Source organism: Camelus bactrianus, chromosome 30, assembly GCF_048773025.1.
Source record: "Camelus bactrianus isolate YW-2024 breed Bactrian camel chromosome 30, ASM4877302v1, whole genome shotgun sequence".
NCBI lineage: Eukaryota > Metazoa > Chordata > Mammalia > Artiodactyla > Camelidae > Camelus > Camelus bactrianus.
Window position 1 is genome coordinate 17,523,533 of NC_133568.1, and position 25,143 is coordinate 17,548,675.

The window sequence follows — 25,143 nt, forward strand, 5'->3', positions numbered from 1 at the left end:
TGCAAGGGATGAGGAGAGCCTTGTGTCAGAGAGTGGACTGAGTGCCCTTAAATGCAAGCAAGCATTTGTAAAGATAACCACTAGCATTTATTATCTACAATGTGCCAAGCAGAGTTAAGTGATGTATATACATCAACCCCTCCCATTGTATATATACTATATTTCTAGTCCCATTTTAACAGATGAGGCATTTTAACAAACTGAGGCTGAGTCAGAGATCACAAAAGGTGCTGGGCATGGAATAAGGTGGAGACAAGGAATGCCATTTAAGTCACAAGCCTCCTGTTTTCTTTTCCTCTATTGTATCCAGATGCTAGCACCTCCAGGTTTTCTCCTGCATGGGGCCTCTGAAGACCCACTCACAGATGAAATAATACATTGTTCTGGCATTTTTAGTTAAGAGTACCATCAATAGTCAAAGTGTGTAAAGGAAAAAAAAATCTATGAGTCAGTTTCCAGATTTGTGTTTTGAATATGACATCAATGGATTTCTACAGAATGAAACCACAAGCTTCCTGCAAACTGTCTGGATTCACAAAGCTCTGTCACTTTCAACGAATGAGAAGAAATCCCACGTATGTTATCTATAGACTTGCATAAACTTTCGAGGGGCATTTAAAAGCCAGATCTCCACTCTGTTTTTCTCCTATCTTTATATAAATGTAATGGATGATACAGAAAAGACAGCTGAATTACTGTTTATTATGTTGTTTCCAAAATTAACATGGCAGTTTTGAGAATACTAAAAAACACAGCATCTACTTCTTCCAGACACTTGATATATGTATATATATTATCTCTCATTTAATTCCCATAACAATGATTTGAGTAGGTACTACTATCTTCTGCTCTTTACAGATGTGGAAATTGAAGCTAGGAGATGAGGTAACTTGCCTAAAGTCACACTATTAATGAGTGGCTGCAGCAAGATTCAAATTCAGGGCTAACTCTAAAGATCACATCCTTTCTGCCGTACCATCATGCTGCATAATAGTACTACAGGAGTGAAATTACATAATAAAAATGTGAACATATGATGGAAAGGAGAAAAAGTCCAGTCATAAAATGTAGTGTCAGTCCAAGGTAGAGGTTGGAGGGTGATGGGTGGGGTGACTGCATAGGTTATAAGAGTGCTAGGTGGAGAAGAGGACCCCAACCAGAGTGGAATGAGGGAGGAACTTGGCTTGGGGCAGAGAGGAGAAGCAGGGGAGGCGATGGGGAAGAAATGACACTATCAGCACCCAGCTGAGCTGCATTGGATAAAGAAGCATCTGAACATATTGGCAAGGATACTCCCAGGGTAATGAATGAGCAGGTGCACATTCTATGTGCAAGCAAAAACTTGCACATAGTACACTTCGAAAAAAGTCTGTTGAATCTCAACTTTAAAAGACTAGAAGACCAGACTAAAAGGACAAGACCAATAAAGACTAGAAGACTTGATTTCCATAATTGGTACCTACAGGTAATAGAATAATATTTGTTGCCAGATTGAGGGTGAAACCAGAAGGCACTAGAAGTGATTGGGACAGGTTTACCAAGTCAAACCGAGTGAGAAACAAGTGTTGGCATTTGGAAGGATAATAGCTAGCATTTATTATCTACTACGTGCCAAGCAGAGTTAAGTGATTTAAATACATCGACCCCTTTAATTCTATATATACTGTATTTTCAGTCCTACTTTAACAGATGAGGCAGAGAATTACATAATTTATTCAAAGTCATGAATCTAGAATCCAGCAGAGCTTCCTGGATCCAAAGGTCGTGCATTTCGCCATTATACTGCATTCCAAACTCTCAACTTAACTGGATTTTAAAAAAATCACTGGACAGTGATCACTTATGCTAGAATGTGGTGGAGACTGCAGGGAGCAACCACCTTACCAACAGGTAGTGAGAATTTGGGTGTCCAAATTATTGCTACAGAAAATCTTCCTGCCTTATGTGATGAAAAAGTTAATGTCACCAGAAATTGGGCCAGGAAGCCTTGTGTCTGGGGGCTACCTGGCCGGTCACATTTCATAAGTTATTGGCTTGCTTTTGTCCCAAACTACCCTCTGGTTTTCAATGGGACAATGGCCTTGAATATTGCTAAGAGTGGGAGAGCGAGTTCAGGGGCCACCTTCATTTACTATGTCATCTATTCTGGACCTTTCCAGAAAAGGTATCCTCTATAAAGCTGCCTGCTTTGATACATGAACATTGTGAGTGGTACTGAGACTCGGAAGAAACCAGGCGATTCCTGCTAAAAACAATCATTTCCAAGGTCTGATTAGGTTTAAATTCACCACAGCCCAATTCAAAAAAAAAAAAAGAAAAAGTCTAGGCACGCACTTCAGGCAATCTCCATTAAGAATCTGGGTCTCTAGCACCACTCCCGTTAGCAATGCCATACACATCTAACCCTAAAACGAGGAGGCCTCCGCCGCGGTTGCCCCACGCGAGCGCTGGTGGCGTCGCCCCGCACACGCAAGTCACTGAGTCAGCTGAGCGAGCGCGCCTCTGGAGCCGCGGCCGGGCGGGCGATGGAAAGCCGTATGCTCCCCTCTCCGGCGTGAGGCAAGCCTCCTCCCACAGGCTTGGGAAGCCCCGACGCCGCAGGCTTCCTCGCCGTAGTGGGACCGCCAGGGCGTAGTTCCTCCACCGCTTCCTCCTCGAACTGCAATCACCCTACCCTTCCTGCTCAGCCAGGACTCCACCTCCCCGGGTTTGAAGCGCGCGCCTCCGCGAGCCCTCAGACGGCGGGGAGGGCGGGGGAGGCGCGCACGCGCGCAGTGGGCGGCCCCGCCCCCGCCCGAGGCCCCGCCCCCCGGCGCGGCTAATGCGGCTGCCCGGCCCGGCTCCCCTCCCCGGGAAAACCTGTCTCGGCCGGGCTGGGAGCGGAGCTTCCTCCTCCGAGTGCGGTGCAGCGCCGCCCGATTCGTCCTTCCGCCCCTGCCGCCGCGGCGCCGCGGCGAGCGAGGAGGTGAGCGGAAGGTGCGCGATGCGGCCGGCGGGAGCAGCGGCCGTCGCGGGGTCGCCGGCGCGGGACACGCTGCTCTGTGGAGAGCTGCTGCAGGCCCCGCCGCCCTTGGCCTCGCAGCTGCCGGCGGCCACGCCCTCGGGGCCGCCGCTCCCCGCAGCGGCCGGCACGACCCTCAACCGCCTTCCGGAGCCGCTGCTGCGGAGGCTGAGCGAGAGCCTGGACCGAGCGCCCGAGGGCCGGGGCTGGAGGAGGCTGGCTGAGGTGGCGGGGAGTCGGGAGCGTCTCCGGCTCAGGTGCGGCACCGGGGCCCGGGGCGGGGTCACGTGGGGGCGGACTCGGGCTCGGGGGCGCGCGGCGAGACTGAGGTGGGCACCCGGCGGGAGGATGGACCGGGCGGTGGGTGGGGCTGAAGAGCGTCGGGGCCACATGAAACAGTGCCGGGGCCGCTGGTGTAGAAGGAGCCGGAGGCAGACGTGGGAGAACTTCAGTAACCTTCTAGACGTAGAGCCTGAACCCAGGAAAGCCCTGGGATTGCAGAAATTCGAGGTTGGACTCTGGGCGTTCACACCCTATCCTCCCCTCCTCCCCTTGAGCTGAAAGAGAGAAATCGAGCTTGACCAAGGGAAATACAAGGAAAGCTATCTGGAGAGAGACCATTGTGATAGGGCAGTAATTCCAAAGCACTTGAAATACACAGACCTGGAAGACCTAAGGAAGGTTAGGAAGGGGACGTGCAGGTAGATTACGAGGGTGAAGGGATTGAGGTACAGGAATTCATGAAGGTGTTAACGTAGATGTGGAGAGAGAAGGATGGTGGGAAAGACTGAAACTAAACTCACCGTCTTCCTCCATCAAACAGACTTGCCAAGTTTTCTTCTTGACTTCACCATGAACATTAAACCATAAGTAAAACTATTTTCCTATTACCAGGCTTCGAACAGCTGCACGAGCAGTTCTTGAACTTTTGGTCTGAAGACTCCTTTACATCCTTAAGAATTATTGAGGACCCTAAAGAGTTTTTAATGTGGGCCCTATGTGTAACAGACAAGCAATATATACTGATATTTATATTAGAAATTAAGATTTTTTTAGTATTTAAAAAGAATGATTCATTACCTGTTAATAGAAATTACATGTTCTTGTGGGAAAAGCACTTTTCCAGAACAAAATATTTAGTTAGAAAAGTGGCATTGTTTTGCATTTTGAAAATCTCTTTAATGGCTTGGCTTAATCACAGAACTGGTATTTTTTATGTGCTTCTCCATTCAATCTTTTGCTCTGTATCACAGGTCAGGTAACACTGGATGCTCCAACGAATATTCCTGAGAGAATGAATGAAAAAGATAAATAACATCTTAGTGTTATTATGAAAAATCATTTTGACCTTGGGGATCTCAAGAACTGCCCTCGGGCTTCCCATATCACACTTAGAACCACTGCTCTAGGTCATTGTTGTGATTTTGGTCTGCCTTTTAACTCAGCAGTTTTTTTAACTTATATGACTATAAACTTTGTCTTGTGCTATAATTATTTGTACATGTCTTTATAAACTCCTTGGGAACAGGAACCATTATTAAGAGCCGATGTGTGTTATGCATAGAACGTATCTTAGGCACCTTATACTTTTGAAAGGGGAACCATTCGTTCAAAATTACATTTTTTGAGTGTCATTTTCTGAAAGTTTCAGAAGCTAAAAGGATGTCAGATATTTAGCTCCTATTCATAAGGGTTTATGCAGCAATGGACCATTGTTCTGAGACATTCACAAATAACATGTTAAATGCTATGTTGGGTGTGAATAATAATAACAATGGGTTTTCATCATTTATTAAACTTGGTATATATACCAGACAATGTGCTAAGTGTTTACATGTATTATCTACTTTAACCCTCACAACGGCCTTGAGTTTCAAAGAGTTTGGGGCTAAACCAGAGTAGAATAATGATGATATGAGAGTATTGGGCTGTTCAGGGGAGTAATGATATGAGGATGGAATCAAGAAGTGAGAAATTTGCAAAGTTGAGCAGATAGATGACATACATTTTTGTTGCTGTTATTCTAGGCAAAACACATTGTGCTTTTGGCTGTGCAAAGAAAATCCAAAATACAATTATTATAGGTCCATAAACTTCTGAATTTCTAGACTTAACAATAGTGTAAAAAGTTGTCTTCTTTGGAGGTGAGATCACCAGATCTGCGATTGGTTAATTTGTGAAATTAACCAGCATTCTGGTTAGGGAGGGCTCTGGCCTTTCCTGAAGAGGGCCTGGTGGTGAAGACTCGTATTTGGCCAAAAAGGAAAGAGAAGAGTCAGACCGTGCTACCGAAGAGGCATGGCTGATGGAATCTAAAAGAAGCCAATACCTGGCATCAGGTGCTCAGTTTCCCTCCCTGAGCCTTCAGTTAAGTTTTATGAAATGCAACAGAATGGTACTAGCTTTGTTTGAGGAACTAATGGAGAAGTTTGAGGCCTCTTGTCTGATGAAGGGAGTAGAGAGAGAAGGGCGGTTGCCTAGCAAAAGATGACAAGCAACAAAGGGCGTGCAGTTGTGGAATCTGGGGATTTCAGGCTGGGCAGTCCACTAGAGACAGGTAGAGTCTGGCCAGTCTTGCAAGATGGTGAAGGTTAGCTTCTCAGGAGACTTGTGGTGGTGGGGAAAGTGGGGGCAACCCTGAAAGTTGAAAAATTGGAGAACATTCAGCTCATATATCTATTGAGATCAGAAGAATTAAACTCACTTCATAAAAGGTCAGCTCTAGGAACTTGGAGGCTGGAGAGTGACAACTGAGGGGGCAAGGTAAGCTGGTGATGCTTTGTCTATTTAAGGCAAAAGAGAAAGCTATTTTAAAGTGATTTCATATTGATGAAAGAATAGTGTCTATGAAAGGTCCTAAAGGTATTTTTCTCTAGTGTCAAACCTAGGGATTATCATCCAGATGGGTTAACAGTTCCCAGGAGGGTGAACCCCTCCTAGTCACTGGATTCGCAGCCCTAAAATCTCAAAAGATTGCCTGTTCTGTTTACTTTCACTTTTTATCTGACTCTATACAACTTTTCCTCAAACTAGCTGAGAATTTAATGAATAAGCCACAGGAGTTCCTTCTGAACTGCCCATCAGGGATGAGGAATAATTGTAAATGTTCTCAGATGGTTATTGATAGTTCAGAATAAATCCTTGCATATAGTTTAGTTTCCCAAAACCATGTACGTACAGGAGTGCCCGAAATACAAACTCAGCCCTAATTCCATCCCAGACTGACCTACTATTGAACACCCTTTGCTGTTGATGTGGATAGGTGTGGGTTCTGAGTGTCTTGCCCAAGCTACGTGAATTCTGCGGTGGCATGGAACATTGGAGCCCCAATGATGGCAGAGCTTTCAAGAGGCTCTAATGGTGCACAAATCCCATGAATGAGGAAGCTTAGAAATGGGGCTGTGAAACATGGACCAGGGAAAACAGTCACTGCATACTTGCTGTGTGGAAGGCTGCAGAATCCTGCCCACAAGCCATTTACTGATAGGAAGGTTTCTTCCTGTCTCTTATCCCCAGTCTTTGAATTTTGGAATGCCTTAGGGCTCAGGCTTTGTATCTGTTTATCTACACTTCTTCACCTAATCCCTGGCCTTGGTGCTATCATAAAGTCTGGTAGCTTTACATATATTTAGGTTTATTACTCTCAGTTCAAATCTTTAGCCCCTATCTTTGCTGAGCTCCTGGATGTGTAGATATGTAGATGCCTGTTTGCCAACGCTGGTTGAATGACTGATAGACATCTTAAATGCAACACATACAAGACTTAACACGTCTTCTCCCACAAACCTTTTTCTCTTGCGTCTTCTGCATCTCAGTAAAGGGCAGCTACATCCCTGCAGTTGCTCAGGCCAAAAAAGTCAGTCATTCCTGACTACTTTTACACACCACGTCCCTTGTATCAGCAAATCCTGTCTGCCCTGCCTTTAGTATGTACTAGAATCCATGTCCACTGCAGCCACACTGGCCTGAACCACTATTTCTCTCTCTCCTGCATTGTTCCAGTGGCCACCCAGCTTCTCCTCTTCCTGCTTTGCTTCCCACCGCAGTCTGTTCTCAATATAACCCTAAGAGTAGTTCTTTAAAAACATTAAATCAGCTTTCATTTTCCCTCTGCTCAAAACTCTCCCATTGCATTTCCATCTGAGTGAAAACACCATTTAGCTACCAGTTAGCCCTTGGACCTGAGAACCTTTTATTATCTCCCTCCCTCTCTCTACCCTAGTCACACTTGCTTTCTTGCCCTTCCTTGAAGACAGTAGGGTCTTTGGACTTACTGTTTACTCAGCCTGAGATGGTCTCCACAGATGAACCACAGGATTGGCTCCTTTACCTTTTCAAGTGTTTGCATAAAAGTCATCTTCTCGGTGAGGTCTTCTCTGATACACTATTTAAAATTACCCTGTGTCTGCTCCAGCATTTCCTATCCCTCTGCTTTGGTTTGTTTTTCTACAAAGCACTTAACGACCATTGGATGGATGGATACACAGAGACATCTCTGTGTGTGTAGGCATATCTGTCCCTCTCCTCTAGAAGAATCTGGGGGATGGAGGGTTTTGTTTTGCTTGCTGCTATATCCTCAGTACCTAGAAAAAATGGCCTATTTTAGGTGATTAATAAGTGGTTGTTAAACTAATGAATAAGGATGCCAAAGTGTAAATGTACCAAGAAGGGAAGCAAAAGAATCTAAAAGCCTTGCCGTGGTTTGTACCCTGAAAGATATGTTCTATTTGTTTATATATTTTTTATTTTTATTTTTAATTTTTTCCTTTTTTTTTAAATGGGGGGGTAATTTTACGTTCATTTATTTTCTTTTAAACAGAGGTACTGAGAGTTGAACTCAGGACCTTGTGCATACCAGGTATGCACTCTACCACTGAGCTATAATACCCTTTCCCCCTGTTTATATATTTTTAAAAGCAGAGATAGAGATTCTTTTTAAAGCAAAGTCTATTTGAGTAATAAAGCAGTCTTTTAAATTAAATCAGAGATTCCAAATTGGGGCTGGTAGAAACCACTTCAAAGCACAGTCTTACAGGAATGTAACTAAAAAAAGGAAAGAAAAAAGTTGAATATGTATAAACATCATCTTAGCTGAAAGCCGGTACCCATGTGGAAAATCAGTAAAAGGAAAGGAGATAAATCAGTAAAAGGAAAGGAGATAAAGCACCTTGTTTTTCTCCTGTGCCTCTTTGTGCTAGAAGAGAGGTCACTGTCTACTTCAGTTTGATCTTTCCTCTTTTGAGGGGAAAAAGTAAAATTGTTTTTGATTTTTCTCTATATCAATATAAAGATTATTTACAAAGCATCATTTGGTTGCATTTGACAAGATGGCTTCTTAATTTCTGATAATTTTTAAATCATAAAAAAGAACATTTAGCATACAGCATCCTTGTTTTCATAAATTTCATATTCTGACTATTTGAGTAATTGGTAATCCTTATATTGTGTCGGATACTGATTCCTTCATTTTTGACCCCTTCCGTCCAGGGTTCCAGGCGTTTCAGTTATGATTGAAATTCACTCAACAGTCATTCAGTTATGAATAATTAATATGGGTAAGACAAAATGTTAGGTATTGAGGGATTTAAAATATGATAGGGTTTTTGTTTGCAAGGAGTACTGTTATCTACTTGGATAAAGAAAATGCTTATGAAAGAAAAGTTCATGTGATTTAAGGCAAAATTGTGTCAAATAAAACAAAACAGAGGTCTGCAAACAGCCTGTGGGCCACATTCAGGCCCCTGCCTGTTTTTATACAGCTCATGAACTAGAATTTTTTTGTATTTAAAAAATTGTAAAACAAAACAAAAAAGAATATGCAACAGAGACTTTGTGGCCCATATAAAGCGTAAAAATATTTACTCTCTGGCACTTTACAGGAAAAATTTGCCAACTTCTGCTATATAAGATGAGCACCATTAGGAGACTGTCTAAAGCGTGTTTGGTGGAGTCGTGTGGTGTGGGAGGACCTTACGGAGGAGGTAGGGTTTATATTGGATCATAATTCAAATTGGCAGGACAGGGAGAGAGGTATCTGCAAAAGTATATGAGGTACAAATTCTGGCAGAAATCATAGAGATTGTCTAAAGGCTTTGTTTGGCTTTTGTTGCTAATGATGTCTCTTTGGGAAGGCTTTTGGGTTTTGTTGTTTTGATTTAATTTTTTTTCTCTTGAATGTTTCATATTGTACTTCCCCTTCCTATGAAATGATTGTCTCATTATTTATGGCCGTCTACAGTCTGATCTTAACCTGTCTTTCTAACCTCGTATACCATTTCTGAAAACAATGACATTGAAAAGGAGATGTTTGCCTTTGTTAAATAGTGATGCTAAAAAAGGAATAGTTTTAACAAAAAGACAGTGAGACAGCATGTGGCAGGGGTCAGAACACTTTTTCTGTAAAAGGCCAAACAGTTAATATTTTCAGCTTTGTCTACCTACTCACCTCTGCTGTCAGAACAGGAAAACAGCCATGCACATTTGTCATTGTATCAATGGATGAGCGTTGCTCCAATGAAACCACTTACAAAATCAGGTGACTGGACGGTTTTGGTCCATAGACTATACTTAAGCTCTATGTGAGGGTATTTCTAGGCACTTAGAAGTACTTAAAATGTCAATAACACTGATTGTCTTTTTAAAAAATTGTTGAAAAAAATAACACATGGTAAAAAAAAAAAAAAAACTTGACGGGACAAAAAAGTTTATAGATGGTCCCAGACTTAGGATGGTTCGAGTTACTATTTTCCAACTTTCCAATGTTGCAAAAGCAATACACATTCACTAGAGAGTGTGCTTAGATTTGAAATTTTACTCTTTTCGGGGCTGGCAGAATGGGATCCGATCCAATTATGAGGCTGAGCTGCAACTTCTGGTCACCTTCAGTACAATATCCAGTAGCTTACATAAGTTTTAACTCTTAATTATAAAATAGGCTTTGTGTTAGATGGTTTTGCCCGACAGTAGGCTAATGTAAGTGTTCTGAGCATGTTTAAGGCTCAGCTATGGTATTCGTAGTTTAGGTGTATTAAATGCATTTTCAATTTACAATGTTTTCATCTTAACAATAGGTTTATTGGGAAGTGACCCCATTGTAAGTGGAGGAAGATCTGTACATAGAAAAGTGAACTGTCCAGCCGTGAGCTCTGCTCCCCTGGTTCCCTCTCTAGGGCAAACATGTTTCTGTTAATAAAAGTAGTATCATACAGAATGTACACTCTTCTGTATCTTCCTTTTTTTTATATGATTACACACGAAGATGTACAAAATATACAGTTTTTTATGTTAGTTTTTTAATTTTCCAATACGTCTCAAAGACCTATTCTCTTTTGGGTTATCTTATACTTTATATAAGTACAAGAAAGAGTAGAGAAATGTGTCTGATTTTCCTATTCCCAATTAAAGGTAAACATCTTGCTGTTTATTCTCTACATCACCTGTGATGGCACCAAACGTATAGCAGGCAGATCATATTGAAGCCAGTCTGTTGACTTGAATACCATTTGTTCTTTTCAGTTCTCTAGACTTGGAGCAGTGCTCTCTTAAGGTCTTGGAGCCTGAAGGAAGCCCAAGCCTCTGTTTACTGAAGCTGCTGGGGGAGAAGGGCTGTACGGTCGTGGAGCTGAGCGACTTCCTGCAGGCCATGGAGCGCACTGAGGTTCTGCAGCTTCTCAGCCCCCCAGGTGGGTTCTTCCTTCCCCAGAGCAGGCTCTCCAGGAGTTCATGGAAACACACTGAGAGGACTGTATCTCATTTGACCCCATGAATTGTGTCGAGTATTTTTGGAACACATAAATATATAGAGCCTCATTTTTCCCTCCAGGTTGAGACGAAAGAACACATAAAAAACAAACACAATGCATGAATGTAGATTGGCCTGTGTTTCAAAAAAACATCTGTCAAAGGCATTTTGGGGACAATTGGAACAACTTGAATATAACCTGCATATTAGATACCAGGGAATTATCATGTGATGGAGCTGTAGTTCTGTAGAAGAATGTCTTTATTCCAAGGAGACACATGTGAAAGTGTTGAGGGGTAAGGTTTCTATAACTTATGTTGAAATAGTACAGCCAAAAAAGTAAACATACACATTTTTATTTACATGTATGTATATGAATGAGATAAAGTATGACAAATGTTTGTTTAAATTTCTTTCCAACATGATCCTTTTGGAATGTTGAGTAACTCAACCATATGTTTGTTTGTTTTTCCCCTGAATAACCAATATTGAGTGAGGTCGCTCACTTCCAAGGTCAGATGTGAGGAAAAGGAAACAGTCCCTCCTTTTCACAGCTCTGGGTGGATTGGTCAGCTGCAGTGGTGTCAGGCAGGAGGGACCATGTCAGCCAAGTCACCTGCAGCAGCACTGCAAACCTGCTTCCTCAGGGGGGTTGGGGAATTAGGGACACGTGGTATGGTGGTGTTCTGTCAATTACCTGATCTGTAACCTTGCAAATCCAATCTCAGATGTGCAGTCTGAGTTGTTTTTGTTTGTTTTAAGTGAAACCATTTTGAGTACAGACATCAGGCTCTATCAGCTGGAGTCATGCCCATCATGAAATGGTTGCCAAGGAAGTCACGCTCTGACCTGGAACTGGCTGAGCAGAGGCTAGACAGTGGGGGATGTTTAGAGAGAATTACCAGGTTACACATGGTTTTCATTAGATGGATCCCAGGGTTCTCTCCTGCTCCAGTTTTATGATGCTGGCATTTTATTTCATTCTTGTATAAAAAGAGCTTTGCTGCAGGTACATTTCTGATGCACTGGTAGAGTCATGAGATTTCTCTTCCCTGGCATCTTTTTCCATTTTTTCCTCACCCCCTTTTCATACCAATTCATTTTTCTTAATTCCTTGTAACATGCTCATTGTTATATTTCTGATAGCAGTTTTATTTTTTTATTACTTCTGTTGTCTCTAAGATGAGCAAAGATGGTTGAATATTATTGTTTAGTTTCCAAGATACCTTTACTTCACATTGTATCCTCACAGTTCTCTGAAGGCCTGGGACAGTACTATCACCAACATTTAAATTTTAAATATGAGCACACATTTATGTAGAAAAGGAAATTTCCAGAAGTTATCATTTGGCCAGAATCACAGTGGGTTATTGACAAAGTTTGGATTAGAACTAGAATCTACTGACCCTGACCTGAACTCAATGTCATTTCCATAGTGCTTGGAAATTTCTGGGTTGTTTGGGAAGTTGTAGATTATTACTTTAATTGCTTCTTTGACCCACAGATTTCAATTCTTTTCTCTTCTTGCCAAATTAAAAAGTACTCAAATACCACATCTTATGACGCTTCTTGTTTCATGAACAACAGAAATTCCTGAAAGCAGATATTAAAAAGTGAAAAGAGGCAAAGATAATATAGATGGGAATGAGATTCAGGAAGAAGTAGAGAGAAAGGAAGTGGTAGCGAGGTCTGGAACGATGGGTTTCCGTGCCAGGGTGTTGAAGGGAGTTGGCAACACAGAAGGATGAGGATGTGATGTCGGAGACTAGGTGTAGCCACAGTAGAAGCAAGTGTAAACTGACCTGTAAGGGGGACAGACATGGACCTGACATCTTTTGTGTAATGGGAGGAAATTGTTAGAGGAAGAGGAATGGTATTTATTCTAGGACATTATGGAGTGCTTTTCAGTAAAAGCTTAGAAATGTTCAAAATAACATTGAGGTACGGTTTTAGATGGAAGCTGATGGAAAAAAATTTTTGGTTCATGGCCTCTGAAAATAGGTGCTCTGTAATGTATCTGATAGATCTGTTCCTGGAAAAGCTGTTTGTGAATTACACTATATTAAGTACCTTGTAAGAGAAAATAACTTAAAGGGAACCTATGATGAAGCCTTTTGTCAGGTCAGGAATCACCCTGATGTATCTGTTTAGTAATTCCAGCCGGACTTCTAGTTTTATTGTTTAGTCTCTTGAGTCTGTTGATCTACACAGGTATGTGTTGAAAGCACAATCCTCACGTTCCATCGTACCTAGTTGGGTTCTCTCTGGCTTACAGGAAACCGAGTAACCTCTGACTTCTCTGCAGATGTTATCTGAAAATAGGCTTGTTTGCCAGGAAGCTGTGCATTCACCCTTTAAAACAGCACTTGCACTTGTGAGCCTTGGTTCACCCTCCATAGCTCCATGCCCTCTTCTTTCCTTACTTTGTTCAGCCCCTTCTGACTAGTGGGCGCTGCACGAAGGTGGTTAAAGGTGACCATGGTTCCCCTTCACACACGCTACGTGGGAGGAAGGAAACGTGTGTGGTTAAGACACGGGAGGTATCGTGACTTCTTTCTTTACTACTCACCCAGGGCGGTTTCCAAATCACATTTTGCCTTTCAATTTTCTGTCTTTGAAGCAATAAGTAATAAAGACTTGTCTTTGCTTGCTTCTTGAAGACTTAGACTACAGTTGTTGGTACAGGACAGGTGTATGGGCTGTGAGTTTGAATGTCTGTTAAAAGCCACTTATTCTTATCTCCCATGGAGGCAGCTTTTAGAACATCCTGGTCATAGGGGCCCTTTCCACTAAATTCATTCATTTCTGTATAAGACACTCTGGGAAGAAAGCCTTTTAATTTCCTTCATTCTCGTCTCTGGTCTCTGTGTAATAGTGGAGAATATTTGCCACAGTAAATTTTCAAGCAATGATACAAGACATTGCACTCTGCCTCACACACTGCCTTCAGAAGGGGCTCGCTGTGGCAGAAGATGGGACTAGCGTGAAGAATCGCTGGGAAATGATGCCCATGTGAGCTGACGGGCGTGTTAATTAACTTGATCACGGTAACCATTTCATAACATATACGTGTATTACATCATCATGTACACCCTAAACATATACAGTTTTTATTTGTCAATTATACCACAGTAAAGGTGGAAGAAAAAAAATCACTGGGGTTAAAAAAAAAACCTTTTAAGCCTTTTGTTCTTTTTGTGTCAGGAGGGATTTGGGACACTAATTTTGAGATGGCTTTAAGACAGCCACATCTTAAAGCCAATTTAGCCACGACTCCTGTATTTTCCAGATTTGTGCTTATTCCTTTCTGTTGTTGTTGTTGCAGTTTTTTCTCTCTTATCACACCTAAACTTTGAAAATCGGAATTTGTATCTTAAAGTTGTGATGTAAGTCTCTCCTGGCAGCTGAATGGTATATGGAAGCATTAAAATACAGTGTTGTAACTTTCCTGGCTTAAGAGAGCTCATCCCATTGTCTGATTTCAACATGTACTTTCCTACCAACATGAATTACAGAATTCAGAAAAACTGTTCCTTCATCCATCCTGTGCTAACTTGGCATCCACATGAAAGATGAATGAATATGAAAGCTCTTCCTTGGCAAGAGTTTTAAATTCTCTTTTGATACAGGCTCTCCTGTATTTACTCAAGGTTTTCTAGGGTTTCTCCAGACCCTCAAACGTAATAGGTGTGCAATAAATATTTACTCATTTTGGATTTTGGTTTTATTTGGCATCTTTCTGGCGTATTTTATATACTATTTTTCTCCCTAGGAAGTTCAGTATTTTTCATGTACTAAGATAGCTATTATTTAGACCATCTCCTCTTCAGTGGTAATCATATTTTGTTTCTTTGGACTGGTGGGTTATAGAGGAAAAAAATACTATGAGATCATGTTCAGAATAGATGACAGGGGGGAACAATAGGTGCCAGAAATTAAGTTTTATAAGTTTTAATGATCTTTTCTCCTTGCTTCCTAAAAGCCAGCTAACCCAGGTTTTTGTATTATAACCTTGGCAAATGTAAAATTTGCTAGCTTTGGTTCCTTCTGTGTCAGTTATCAGTTGCTGCATAACAAATTATCCCAAGACCAAAAACTTAAACAACAGCATCCACTTATCATCCCATGGTTTCTGAGGATGGGAATCCAGGAATGGCGGAGCTGGGTGGTTTTGGCTCAGGGTCTCCCAGGATGTGACAGGCTATGGGCTGGGGCTGCAGCCACCTGAAGGTTTGACTAGGGTCAGATAATCCTCTTCTCAGATGGTTCACACACGTGGCTTTTGGCAGGAGGCCCGAGTTTCTTCCCTTACCACTTGGGCCTCTCTGCATGAGGACCGACTTCCCCAGAGGAAGTGGTTCAGAGAGAGGTGGGAGGGAGAGGTGGATATTCTGTTGTTGACTCCAGGGTATTTAGCAAAAGTTTTCCAAGTTTTGAGGCTGGTAATCATTTCTCAGATGAGAAATGTTTGCACCACACGTATCAGATTTATATCGTGGGCTTCTGTTTCTGTGCCTCTCTGCTTACAAAATAGTTTTATTTTAATGCCAAATCATAGGATTGAAATTCAGATGTCTTTTGAAGACATTTTCAGTGGCATTTAAACTCAAACTTGTCTTTTTAACATTGCACCTAACTCAGTTGAAGGGCTGACCATATAAATGTTTATGAGCAAGAATTCCCAGCACTGACACTGGGAAAATGTTATGACTGCTGCTTGCACACATCTGTTATAACGTGCCTCCTGATTTCAGAGGTGGTAGAATGTGGAAAAAATACTTCTCAGAACTGAATAAATATAGCAAACAATTTTCTCCCCTAATCGTGGAGAAGTACAGTAGATCAAAGTCTTCTGCAGGTGAGTTTCTTTCCTCCTGGTTTTACAGAGCCTGGAACTCATGCCCCCATAACCTGATGGCGAAGGAGATGTGAATGGGTGGTTTATAACAAGGATGAATATGCCGGTTATTTCCAAAATATTTCTTTTTTTTTGATTTCAGAAACATAAAGAAGGAAAACCCCTCTTCTATGCCTTTATGTAACTTTTTTTTTTTTTTTTTTTGAAGGAATAAAGATCACTGTAAACCCAGAATCCAAGGCAGTCTTGGCTGGACAGTTCGTGAAATTGTGTTGCCGGGCAACTGGACATCCTTTTGTACAGTATCAATGGTTCAAAATGAATAAAGAGGTAAATTTTTTTATTGTCTTTTAATTCCTCTGTCATGAGAAGAGAGAAAGATAGAAAATTAAATGGCATTATTGTCTTCAGTGTGTTTTCAGAAATCTTGTTAAAGGATCTGTGTTACTACTGAAGTATTCAATAATCATTATTTTGGTAAGCAGTAATAAAATCAGTTCTCTATTCTGAAAATTGTGGAAAATCGGGAGTACTTGGAGCAACAGTGTTAATGAGCATGAAGCATCGCCAGTACATTGTAGCATTTCTGTGCAGAATTCTTTACAACAGATTGTATTCCAACCAAAATCTTCAACTGAAGGATTTTCAAAGCAACATGGAACGCTAATGCAGTATTATTTAGTATTATTATGTAGTAAACATACCACATAACAGTTATATCAAAAGATTTAAGCTTTTGTAGTAGATTCTGAAGTCACATTCAGGTCGGTAGAGAGGGACGTTTATTCCTTTTGTGGAACGATTGCATCCCGGCACCACCCAACAAAGAATTTAAAGCTGCATGTTGAATTCTCTTTTCGTAAATGTTCTCTGAGCCACTCTGCCACTGGGGAGTTCTCCGTGGTCTGGCCCACATCGTGCCCCACTTTGGCAGGCATCTCTCTCCTCCCGTCCCACTTGGATCCTACCTTGAAATTCGATCATTCTTTTCAACTTGTTAGTCAAATAACTAAACTTTCTTCCAAACTCGAGTAAGACTCTATTTGCAAGTCTGAAACTAAGTTGAAAAGCTGTTCTGAGATGATGCTCTTTCCTTTGATGGGATTACCCTGTGCCTTAGAAGAAACGTGTGGATTTGTCCAATTTCTAGTTTCCGTCGCACACACACAGGTGAGGCAGGGCAGCTGCGAAGTGTAGTAATGGGGCTGCAAGTGGGCGGTGATGCGGCACAGGCTGATCCCTGACGGTCCGTAGCATCTCGAATTCCTATCACCAGCGGTTGTGAGAAGTTAATAGGATGTCTTGTGTGCCTCGGCTTTCGAGAGATGGCAACTAAAGTGAATTTTACCATATTTTCTCAATTGCAAAGTTGCTTTCATTTTAACAAAACACCTTTTGAGGGAGAAATAATGGACAAAACCTACCACATTAAGTATACCATGTCCTGTTTGAGAAGGGTAGGAAGGTAGGGGTTGGGGAGTACGTCAGAGATTCAAAGAGTTGTAATGGATTTTAAAGCTCTTACAAGTTGAGTTTTGTCAAACCACTCTTACATTCATAGGTCTGGTTCAGGAGATAGTCATTTAATGACTGCTTCTTGGCCACATGTTTTGTGCCAGGCCACAATAAGGAAGCACTGACACCCAGGGGCCCTGCCACCTCCACTGGGGAGAGACAGTGAGCAAATGAGATAATTCTGAGTTAAGAGCAGCTATGAAGAAAATAAACAGGGTGATAGAAAGTGAGAAGCCACTACAGGTCTTAGGCAGGAGAAGTAACATGAGAGGATTTATGTAACACCACCTTGCTGCTTGAGGGGAGGCAGAGAGCAAAGCAGGAAGACCAGTTATCTAATGCCTACGCCAGACCAGACATAGTGGTTACATGGACCTAGGACATGGTGGTGGAGGTGGATCAAAATGCCTAAGTCAGTTTATTTTAGAGACAGTTCATCCAACTTGGCAGTTAGATGTGGAGCATGAGGGAAAAGGAAGAGAGCTCAAGGGTGACCCCTAGATTTTTTACTTGAGCATTTGGGGTCATTTTATATACTGAGGTGTTGAAGACTGGGAGAGGAAGAGATTCAGGGTGAAAAATCAGGAGTTTGGTTTTAGACATGTTATGTTTGAAATGCCTACTAGCTATCTAAATGAATCTAGCTAGTTAGCTTGGATATCTCAGGAGACAGTATTGAAAGTTTGTGTAAATGGAGGAACCAGTAGAGAGACTAAGAAGACTTGACAAGAGAGATAAAAGGAAAACCAGAAGAGGGTGGTAGGAAGCCCCTGGGGAAGCATTTCAAAAAGAAAGGGGTGGTCAGCATTTTCAGTGCTGCTGAGAAGTGCAGGGGTCAATGAAGGTATATTTGGGACTTTTTTTGTTTAAGATACAAGGTACTAGAGTATATTTTTAAGAGTGAGACAGTAAAAGTGAGAAATAGATGCTAAAACAGAGAGAAAAATTGCAGGAGCGAGGTCACAGGATTGGATTGTTGGAGAGGAAAAGCTTTTCCTCCAACCTCTCATGTTTAGTCCCTGGTGGCCTGTAAATTAACTGACAAACCAGGTTAACAAGAGAAAGTTTCTTCATATGGGAAATTACAAAAAAAAGTAGCTCCATGAGTGGTTAAAGTTAGAGGAAAAGGGAAAATAAAGGCCTCTGTGGGAAGAACAAATAGGTTTCTTTAGGAAATATATTAGGGTTCTAGGAGAATAAATAGGAGATAAAGTCTATGATAATATTTATTCATGCAGGTGTAAGTGGTATTTCTATCTTCTTCATGGCTGTAAAAACTCCCCTGGAGAGGGGATTTATGATGGATTTACTCTTGGTCTCCTTCCTGGGAGTAAAAGCCACCCTGGAGCAGGAATTTATGGCAGCCTCATCTCCTAGAAGTTTCTGCTTTTTGGTCAGATAAGGGAAGCTCTGAGACAGCTTCTTTCTGCATCTGTTAAATCCCAAACGCCTTCAGCTTGAACTAATCTTCATAGCAACTCAGGCTTCTGAGTGGCTAGGATTCCTCACAGATTCCAAGCCTAGGTAGCCTTTGTTAGGAAGACATTTTCCATTTTAACAGGAGAGAAGAGAGCACTTATGAATAGGCACAGAGAGGTTTGTGATTTGGTGGCTGGAAAAGAGAGTTTCTGTCTGTAGTCAGTGGCTGAGAGAAGCAGGGTTGCAGGAGGTTGAGGAGAGAATGTACGCATTAATAGCCTAGTAGGAAAATGAACTTGGTAGGTCAGCGCAGGAGGATGGTCAGGCAGGGCCGAGGGCAGCCTGCCATCCCAGCTGTCAGATAATTCAGCAAAATGCTCTTGCTCTGGTGCAGGTTCTGAGAGAGGATAGAGTGGAATTCAGTTGGGGTTTGGAGAAGGAGATCTCGTTAAAGTACTTTGCAAGGGAGCTAATGTAATATCACGAGGCACTTGACTAAGCCCTTTGGAAGTATGCCCGAGTTGGCTGGTGCTGATAAATGGATGCGAGCAGCCAAAGTGAAAGAAACCTCGATGTGGTGAGCAAAGCTCAGGAGGAGAAACTTGGGAATCGCTTGCATGGTCCTTCTTTCCCATCACTGATACGCTTCCCATGGCCCTTCTCCGCCCAGACCTTGAAAGAAGTATATTGGCCAAGGGATCTATCCTGTTATGGAATTTTGCAGATGAGAAAATGGAGTCTTGAGGTAGAATAACTTGCTCGTGTACTCAACAGCTAATTTGGTTGGAACTGAAATTAACAGCCAAGCCTAATTCACTCACTGTGATGTCCACTCCATCATGGTGTTGGTCCTGTTGTACAGCTGCTTAGCTTCTAAATGTTGCAGTTTTAGAGTCTTTAAATACTAATGATCAAACAGTTTTAAATGACAAAATAGAAACTTTTCTGTTAGTGAGTTTTTAGAAGTTACGGGAGAGAACCTTGTTCTCTGGTTAACAGATTTTTAAAAAGACTGGATTTCTAGACTTCAGTCCTAAGTTACTCAAAATATTACTGTTTTTTAAGTAACAAATATTTTAGAACTTGAGGAAGAAGATACACTTTTCCAAGCTCCAAAGAAATCATACATTTTGCACAGGAGATTTTGTAAGGTGTGTTTTGATGAGACATTCACTTTTATCCTCTTACTCTTTCACAGATTCCAAATGGAAATGCCTCCGAACTTATTTTTAACACAGTGCATGTGAAAGATGCAGGCTTTTATGTCTGTCGAGTTAATAATAATTTCACCTTTGAATTTAGCCAGTGGTCTCAGCTGGATGTGTGCGATGTCACAGAAGTAACAGAAAGCTTCCGAAGTGGTAAATTACGTTGAATGTTGGGATGGGAATTGCCTTATTCTATTTTAAATGTTTACTTTTAAATAATTTCAGAGTACCAAAAATAGTACTCATATATGTACTTCAACCAGTATAATGTCACCAGGCATTAAGATTTTTATCCTGTTGTGCTTTGATTCTTTTTCTGGATGACTGGCTGGATAGACAGACAGACAGACTGCTATGCAGGTGTCTTAGGATGACATATCCCTTCTCAGCCTGGCCCTGCTGCTGACCTCTTCAGACTTGCCACCATTCATGAATTTGAATGTTGTGGTCTCTGGTTTTGGAGGAGAAAAGATATCTAATGCAGTCTTGCTCAATTTCCCAAACTACTGTATTACTGCTAAAAAATTGTGTCATGGAATAAAAACAATCTATAGAGTTGATGTTGGCATGAAAGGGCATATAAGTATGTCATTCACTGCAATGAAGCATTCCACTCAACTACTTTTCTACCCTTTGCCATCCATCTTTTTAGTCCAATAGCTAGTACTGATGAAGAAACACCCGCTGTACTCTAAAGAGTAGCCATCAGCTATTATTGTATTTATTCTCACACACAGTCAGCAACCATACTTGTCATTTTTGCCAGACAAAAGAAGGTGAGGGAAATAGACTTGGTTGCCAATCTGTCTGTCCAATCTGTCTTCCATTTTTCTCTCAAATTAGCTTTTCCTACACTTGAATAAAGTCTCTGGAAATAGTCATGATTAAGTAAGAGAGTGATTTATATTTCTCTAGACTATTTCTGTGCATGTAATGAACTTTAATATGTTTATAAATGGAATTTTTTTCATTCAACAAGTATTATTGATCACCTGCAATGTGCTGGACACTGAGCTTCATTCACTGTTATTGCATCACATTGACAAGCCCTCTGTCCTCAAGGACCTTAAAGAGTAGCAGATTAACACTCCATAAATAATGCTCTCTGATCTCTGCCTTGGGAAGAGACGCTAGTGGTAACCCATCCATATTTATTCAGTGCTAATAACAAAACTCATTTTAAGAAAGCAACTTCAAACAGCAGAACGTAGAGCTTCTGTTTTGATCATGAGCATCACTCAAGATGTTAGTACGTCATCTGCTCCCACTGAGAAGACTCTGTGGCCAAACACATTTAGAAACCACTTGAACTATATTCCCCTCTTAAATACTTGATGTGTGCTAATATTTTAAAGCTTTGAGAAGTCCTGCAATTAAAAAAATCTGTTAAACGTTTAACCCAGAATGTACTAAACTTATTTGGCCATAGCATCTTCTTATCCACAGAACATCTCGTAATAGTTCTAGAAGTGCTATGGTTTTATGAAATATTGTTTGGGAGACACTGTTAAAGATGATTTAAAAAATGAAAGGTGAACTTAAACTTTTTTTTAATTAAAAAGGACTTTTTAAAATTTTAAACCTATTTATGTTCAATGATATTTTTCTTTTAATTTAAGGAAGTTTGGATGTCATCTCTGAATCCAAGTTGCAAATCTGTGTTGAGCCGAGGTCCCAAAAGCTGACGCCTGGCAGCACATTGATCTTACAGTGTGTTGCTGTCGGAAGCCCCATTCCTCACTACCAGTGGTTCAAAAATGAATCACCACTAACACACGAGACAAAAAAGCTATACATGGTAGGAAGTTGGTTTTGTGGGGGAATTTGGGGGAGGGGGTTAATGAAAAATAAATAGTACAGTTGAAAATTAAAGTGAATATTAAAATTCATTATTTTGGGGGCTGTTTTAGTATTTTCAGTATTTTTTTCCAAGTTCTTTACTATTTAATATTAATTGATGCTCATACATACAAAGTGCTGGAACACAACACCAGCCCATATCTAAGTCCTTACATAAAAACTATCAAATAGTATTGCATCAAACTCACCACTGTTAGAGTCATTGTATCATTTGCTTGTTAATATTTGATCTAATGAATGGAAATAATGTAAGAATGTCTGAAATGTTAGGTTTTGTAAGGGTTTTTTAAAATAAATAAATAACTTTCTCCAAGGCACATTAAAATTGAGGAGGAAATGTGTGCACGTTCTGATATCAATGCAGGTGCCTTATGTGGATTTGGAGCATCAAGGAACCTACTGGTGTCGTGTGTATAATGATCGAGACAGTCAAGACAGCAAGAAGGTAGAAATCATCATAGGTAAGCAGTGTCACTCAGTGTTCTGACAAATGGAGTGCAGTATAATAAGTAAGCTGTATTTTTATATGTGAAGTGTTTGAGCAATGGAAATTCTACCATTTACCCATTCTGTTTAATGGTGGTGAACGTCAGGAGTTATTCTGTTAAATAAGAAATTTGAAAGAATGCATACTCAATTCATAAATTAGATTCACATACAAAGAGCAGAAAGAACCAGAAAAAATGCTGTTTGATTTAGATCTTTTTTTTTTTTTCTTTTTTTTGAGTAAAGGTAGATTTGTTTAGAAAGATACATACCACATAGAGTGCAGGCTGTTTCAGGAGGCGAGAGAAAGGCCACGAGGTGTAGGGGTTGGGTGCTCAGGTTAAAGTAAAAGTAGATACACACTCCATAGATCTTTTCAGGTTTTTTTTGTTTTTTGTTTTTTTTAGTTTTATAGTTTTCATTAAACATTTAATGGCAAAGATGTATTCCTTAAAGCTTTAGCTAAAAAAAAAAAAAACCCTTGATTTAGTGGAAAACGATTTTTAATAAAACGTTAAAAAAAAAAACCAAATATCACAGACATATAAAGAAAAGAATTATTAATGAACAATCCCCATTATGAAGTGCATGATTTGGGAGTTTGTTCTATGTAAACTTAGTGCATTTATAGTTACGTTGTTAATAGTAGGAGATATTGATGCGTATGTTGGTTTGCCAACATATTTCTATGCTATTTATCTCTGTTTGCTTGACGGCTGCCCTTCCTAAGATCATGAATTACAATATATTCATGTTTGTTTTCTCTGGAACAAGGAAGAACAAATGAGGCAGTGGAGTGCACTGAAGGTAGCGTAACCATTTGGTTTGAAACCAAATATCTTGCATGCTGATTCCCACTCTTGGGATTGGTGAAGGGCTCTGGTCCACTGAGTGCAGTGATGGAAAAAATACTAGCTATAAGAAAAAAATTTGATAGAAGGATATTGTATCTTAGTCTCTGAGGATTTATAAATTGCCACAGACGTTATTAAACTGATGTTAATTTTCAGTGGATTTTCTATTGCATATAAAGTTCCTGTATAACATCTTATGACTAGTAAACAGTTGCAATTAATTCTTAATCTTAATTTTTATCTTCATAAAATTTATAAAAGATACATGGATAAACTGTCAAGGATAGTTGTTTAGATTATTTTTATCTATAGCCATGATAAAGTGCCTTTTAAGTACAAATGTAATTTCTATAAAAGATTCAGGACAGGAGATTTATTCTTTAATACACGTTTTTATCAAATATTAAATATCCTGTTTTAATATAAAGTTTTTAAGATCCGTTTTTTTAAGCTACAAGGCTGTAGATTAGTTTACCATGTCACCTTTACCATAAAATAATTTTCAGTTCTCTTTATATATTAACATAATTTAACATAAACTTCTAATTTGTTTTAATTAACCAAAGCCTTGTACGTAGTAAATTTCAGAATTTAAATTACCTTTCTCTAGTGATGTCACATTGTTCTATAAAATTAGGTTTGTGAGTAGCAAAGTATTTTTTCAATTTCTGCCTCTTTATTATAAACCCTTCAGCTCAACTTGGGCAAAGTAAGAAAATAACATTAAATCTTAGTTTCCTGGTTTTCCTGTCCTTCAGGTTGCTGTGGTGCCACTTGGAAATACTATAATTGTGTTTCCATCCCAATCATAGTTGCGGACAGGAATTCTCTAGCATAAGGGAGTTAGAATCCCGTGGTCTATGGTCTGAGGGAATCTGTGTAAAGAGATCCTAATCAAACTCCTCTTCCTTCTCTTACTCCTTTTTCACCTAATTGCATGATTTTTAAGACTTCTTAACACTGGAGACCTCTGAGAATAAACAAACTAGCATTGCTGTTTGTCTGGGTGGTGCATGTAACTTAATCACCTTGCTGCTGCTTCACCTGCCAGCTTCTCCCTATAACTTTTCAGTGGCATACACACTGTGAAATAATAATTTAAATCTGTTCAGAACACTTAAAGATGAAAACCCAACTATGAAACTACTGAAAAAATTTCAGATGGAAAAATCAGATCCAACTCTTCTTTTTCAAAAAATATACAAAGTTGAGACATTTTATATTTGGTGGATTGGCACAGATCATCAACAGTGTCCTACATCATGTTTTTTTTTTTACCCGTAGAACATATTGTTATCGATTTCACTTTATGTGTTTTGTTAAAGATATTTGATCAGGACGGGGGTAGGGGTCGAATAGGTGGAGCTCAGGGAATTTTTTTAGGGCAGTGAAACTATTCTGTTTGACAGCTGTAATGGTGAACACATGTCTACAAGTTTTAAATCGTTTAGGAGGTCAGAGGAAGGGGGATCCCAGGATGGAGCGCAGAATATGACGAAAGAATCTAAACATATTACAAGTGCATGAAGCCACCCCACTGATTATGGGATGGAAGAACAGGGGCTGACCTAAGTCCCTGGGAATGAGAACACAGGAGGAGGAGAAATCGTTCCTAGCCCGTAACTCCAGCTGGTACCTCTCTGTAGTTGGTTTTATGTCACATAGAAGTTACTGTGTAACATTTTATGAATAGTATAAAATTTGTAATTTATTGTTAATGCTAATTTTTATCTTCATAAAATTTGTAAAGGAAAATAGATGGCTATAATGTCATAGGTATTTGCTTAGGTGATTTTCTCTCTCCTTTACCCAGGGGGTTGAGGTTAACCATTCTGAAGCCACTATCCCTCCAAAAACATCACACCAGTCTCACCAAGAGAGAAACATCAGACATATCCCGATTTAGAGACATTCTACCAAATACCTCAGTTTGAGATAATCCTCAAAACTGTCAAGGTTATCAAAAACAAGGGAAGTCTGAGAAACTGTCACAGCAAAGAGGAACCCAAGCAGACACAGTAAATGTAATATAATGTCCTGAATGGGGTCTTGGGACAAAAAAAATTAATGGCTCATTAACTGTAACAAATACACCTTATTAACATCAGATATTAAAAATAGGGAAACTAGGCCTGGGTGTATGTGGGAACTGCCTGCACTATCATTGTGTTAGTTCTGGAAATCAAACTGTTCTAAAATGA

At 40.3% G+C, this 25,143-nt stretch overlaps 1 protein-coding gene across 2 annotated transcripts in view; it reads left to right on the forward strand.

The window, feature by feature from the left end:
• The first annotated feature begins 2,806 nt into the window (after window positions 1-2,806).
• MALT1 (MALT1 paracaspase) overlaps window positions 2,807-25,143 on the forward strand; it is a 49,532-nt gene continuing 27,195 nt past the window's right edge. The window contains exons 1-7 of one of the 2 annotated variants that reach the window (XM_074355435.1): window positions 2,807-3,258; window positions 10,517-10,683; window positions 15,809-15,930; window positions 19,733-19,895; window positions 21,362-21,540; window positions 21,967-22,063; window positions 22,863-22,895. In XM_074355435.1, coding sequence (XP_074211536.1) covers window positions 2,822-3,258; window positions 10,517-10,683; window positions 15,809-15,930; window positions 19,733-19,895; window positions 21,362-21,540; window positions 21,967-22,063; window positions 22,863-22,895 — 1,198 coding nt within the window. In that variant the 5' untranslated portion in view covers window positions 2,807-2,821. The remainder of the gene's footprint in view (window positions 3,259-10,516; window positions 10,684-15,808; window positions 15,931-19,732; window positions 19,896-21,361; window positions 21,541-21,966; window positions 22,064-22,862; window positions 22,896-25,143) is intronic. The other variant, XM_074355436.1, reaches the window with a different exon arrangement.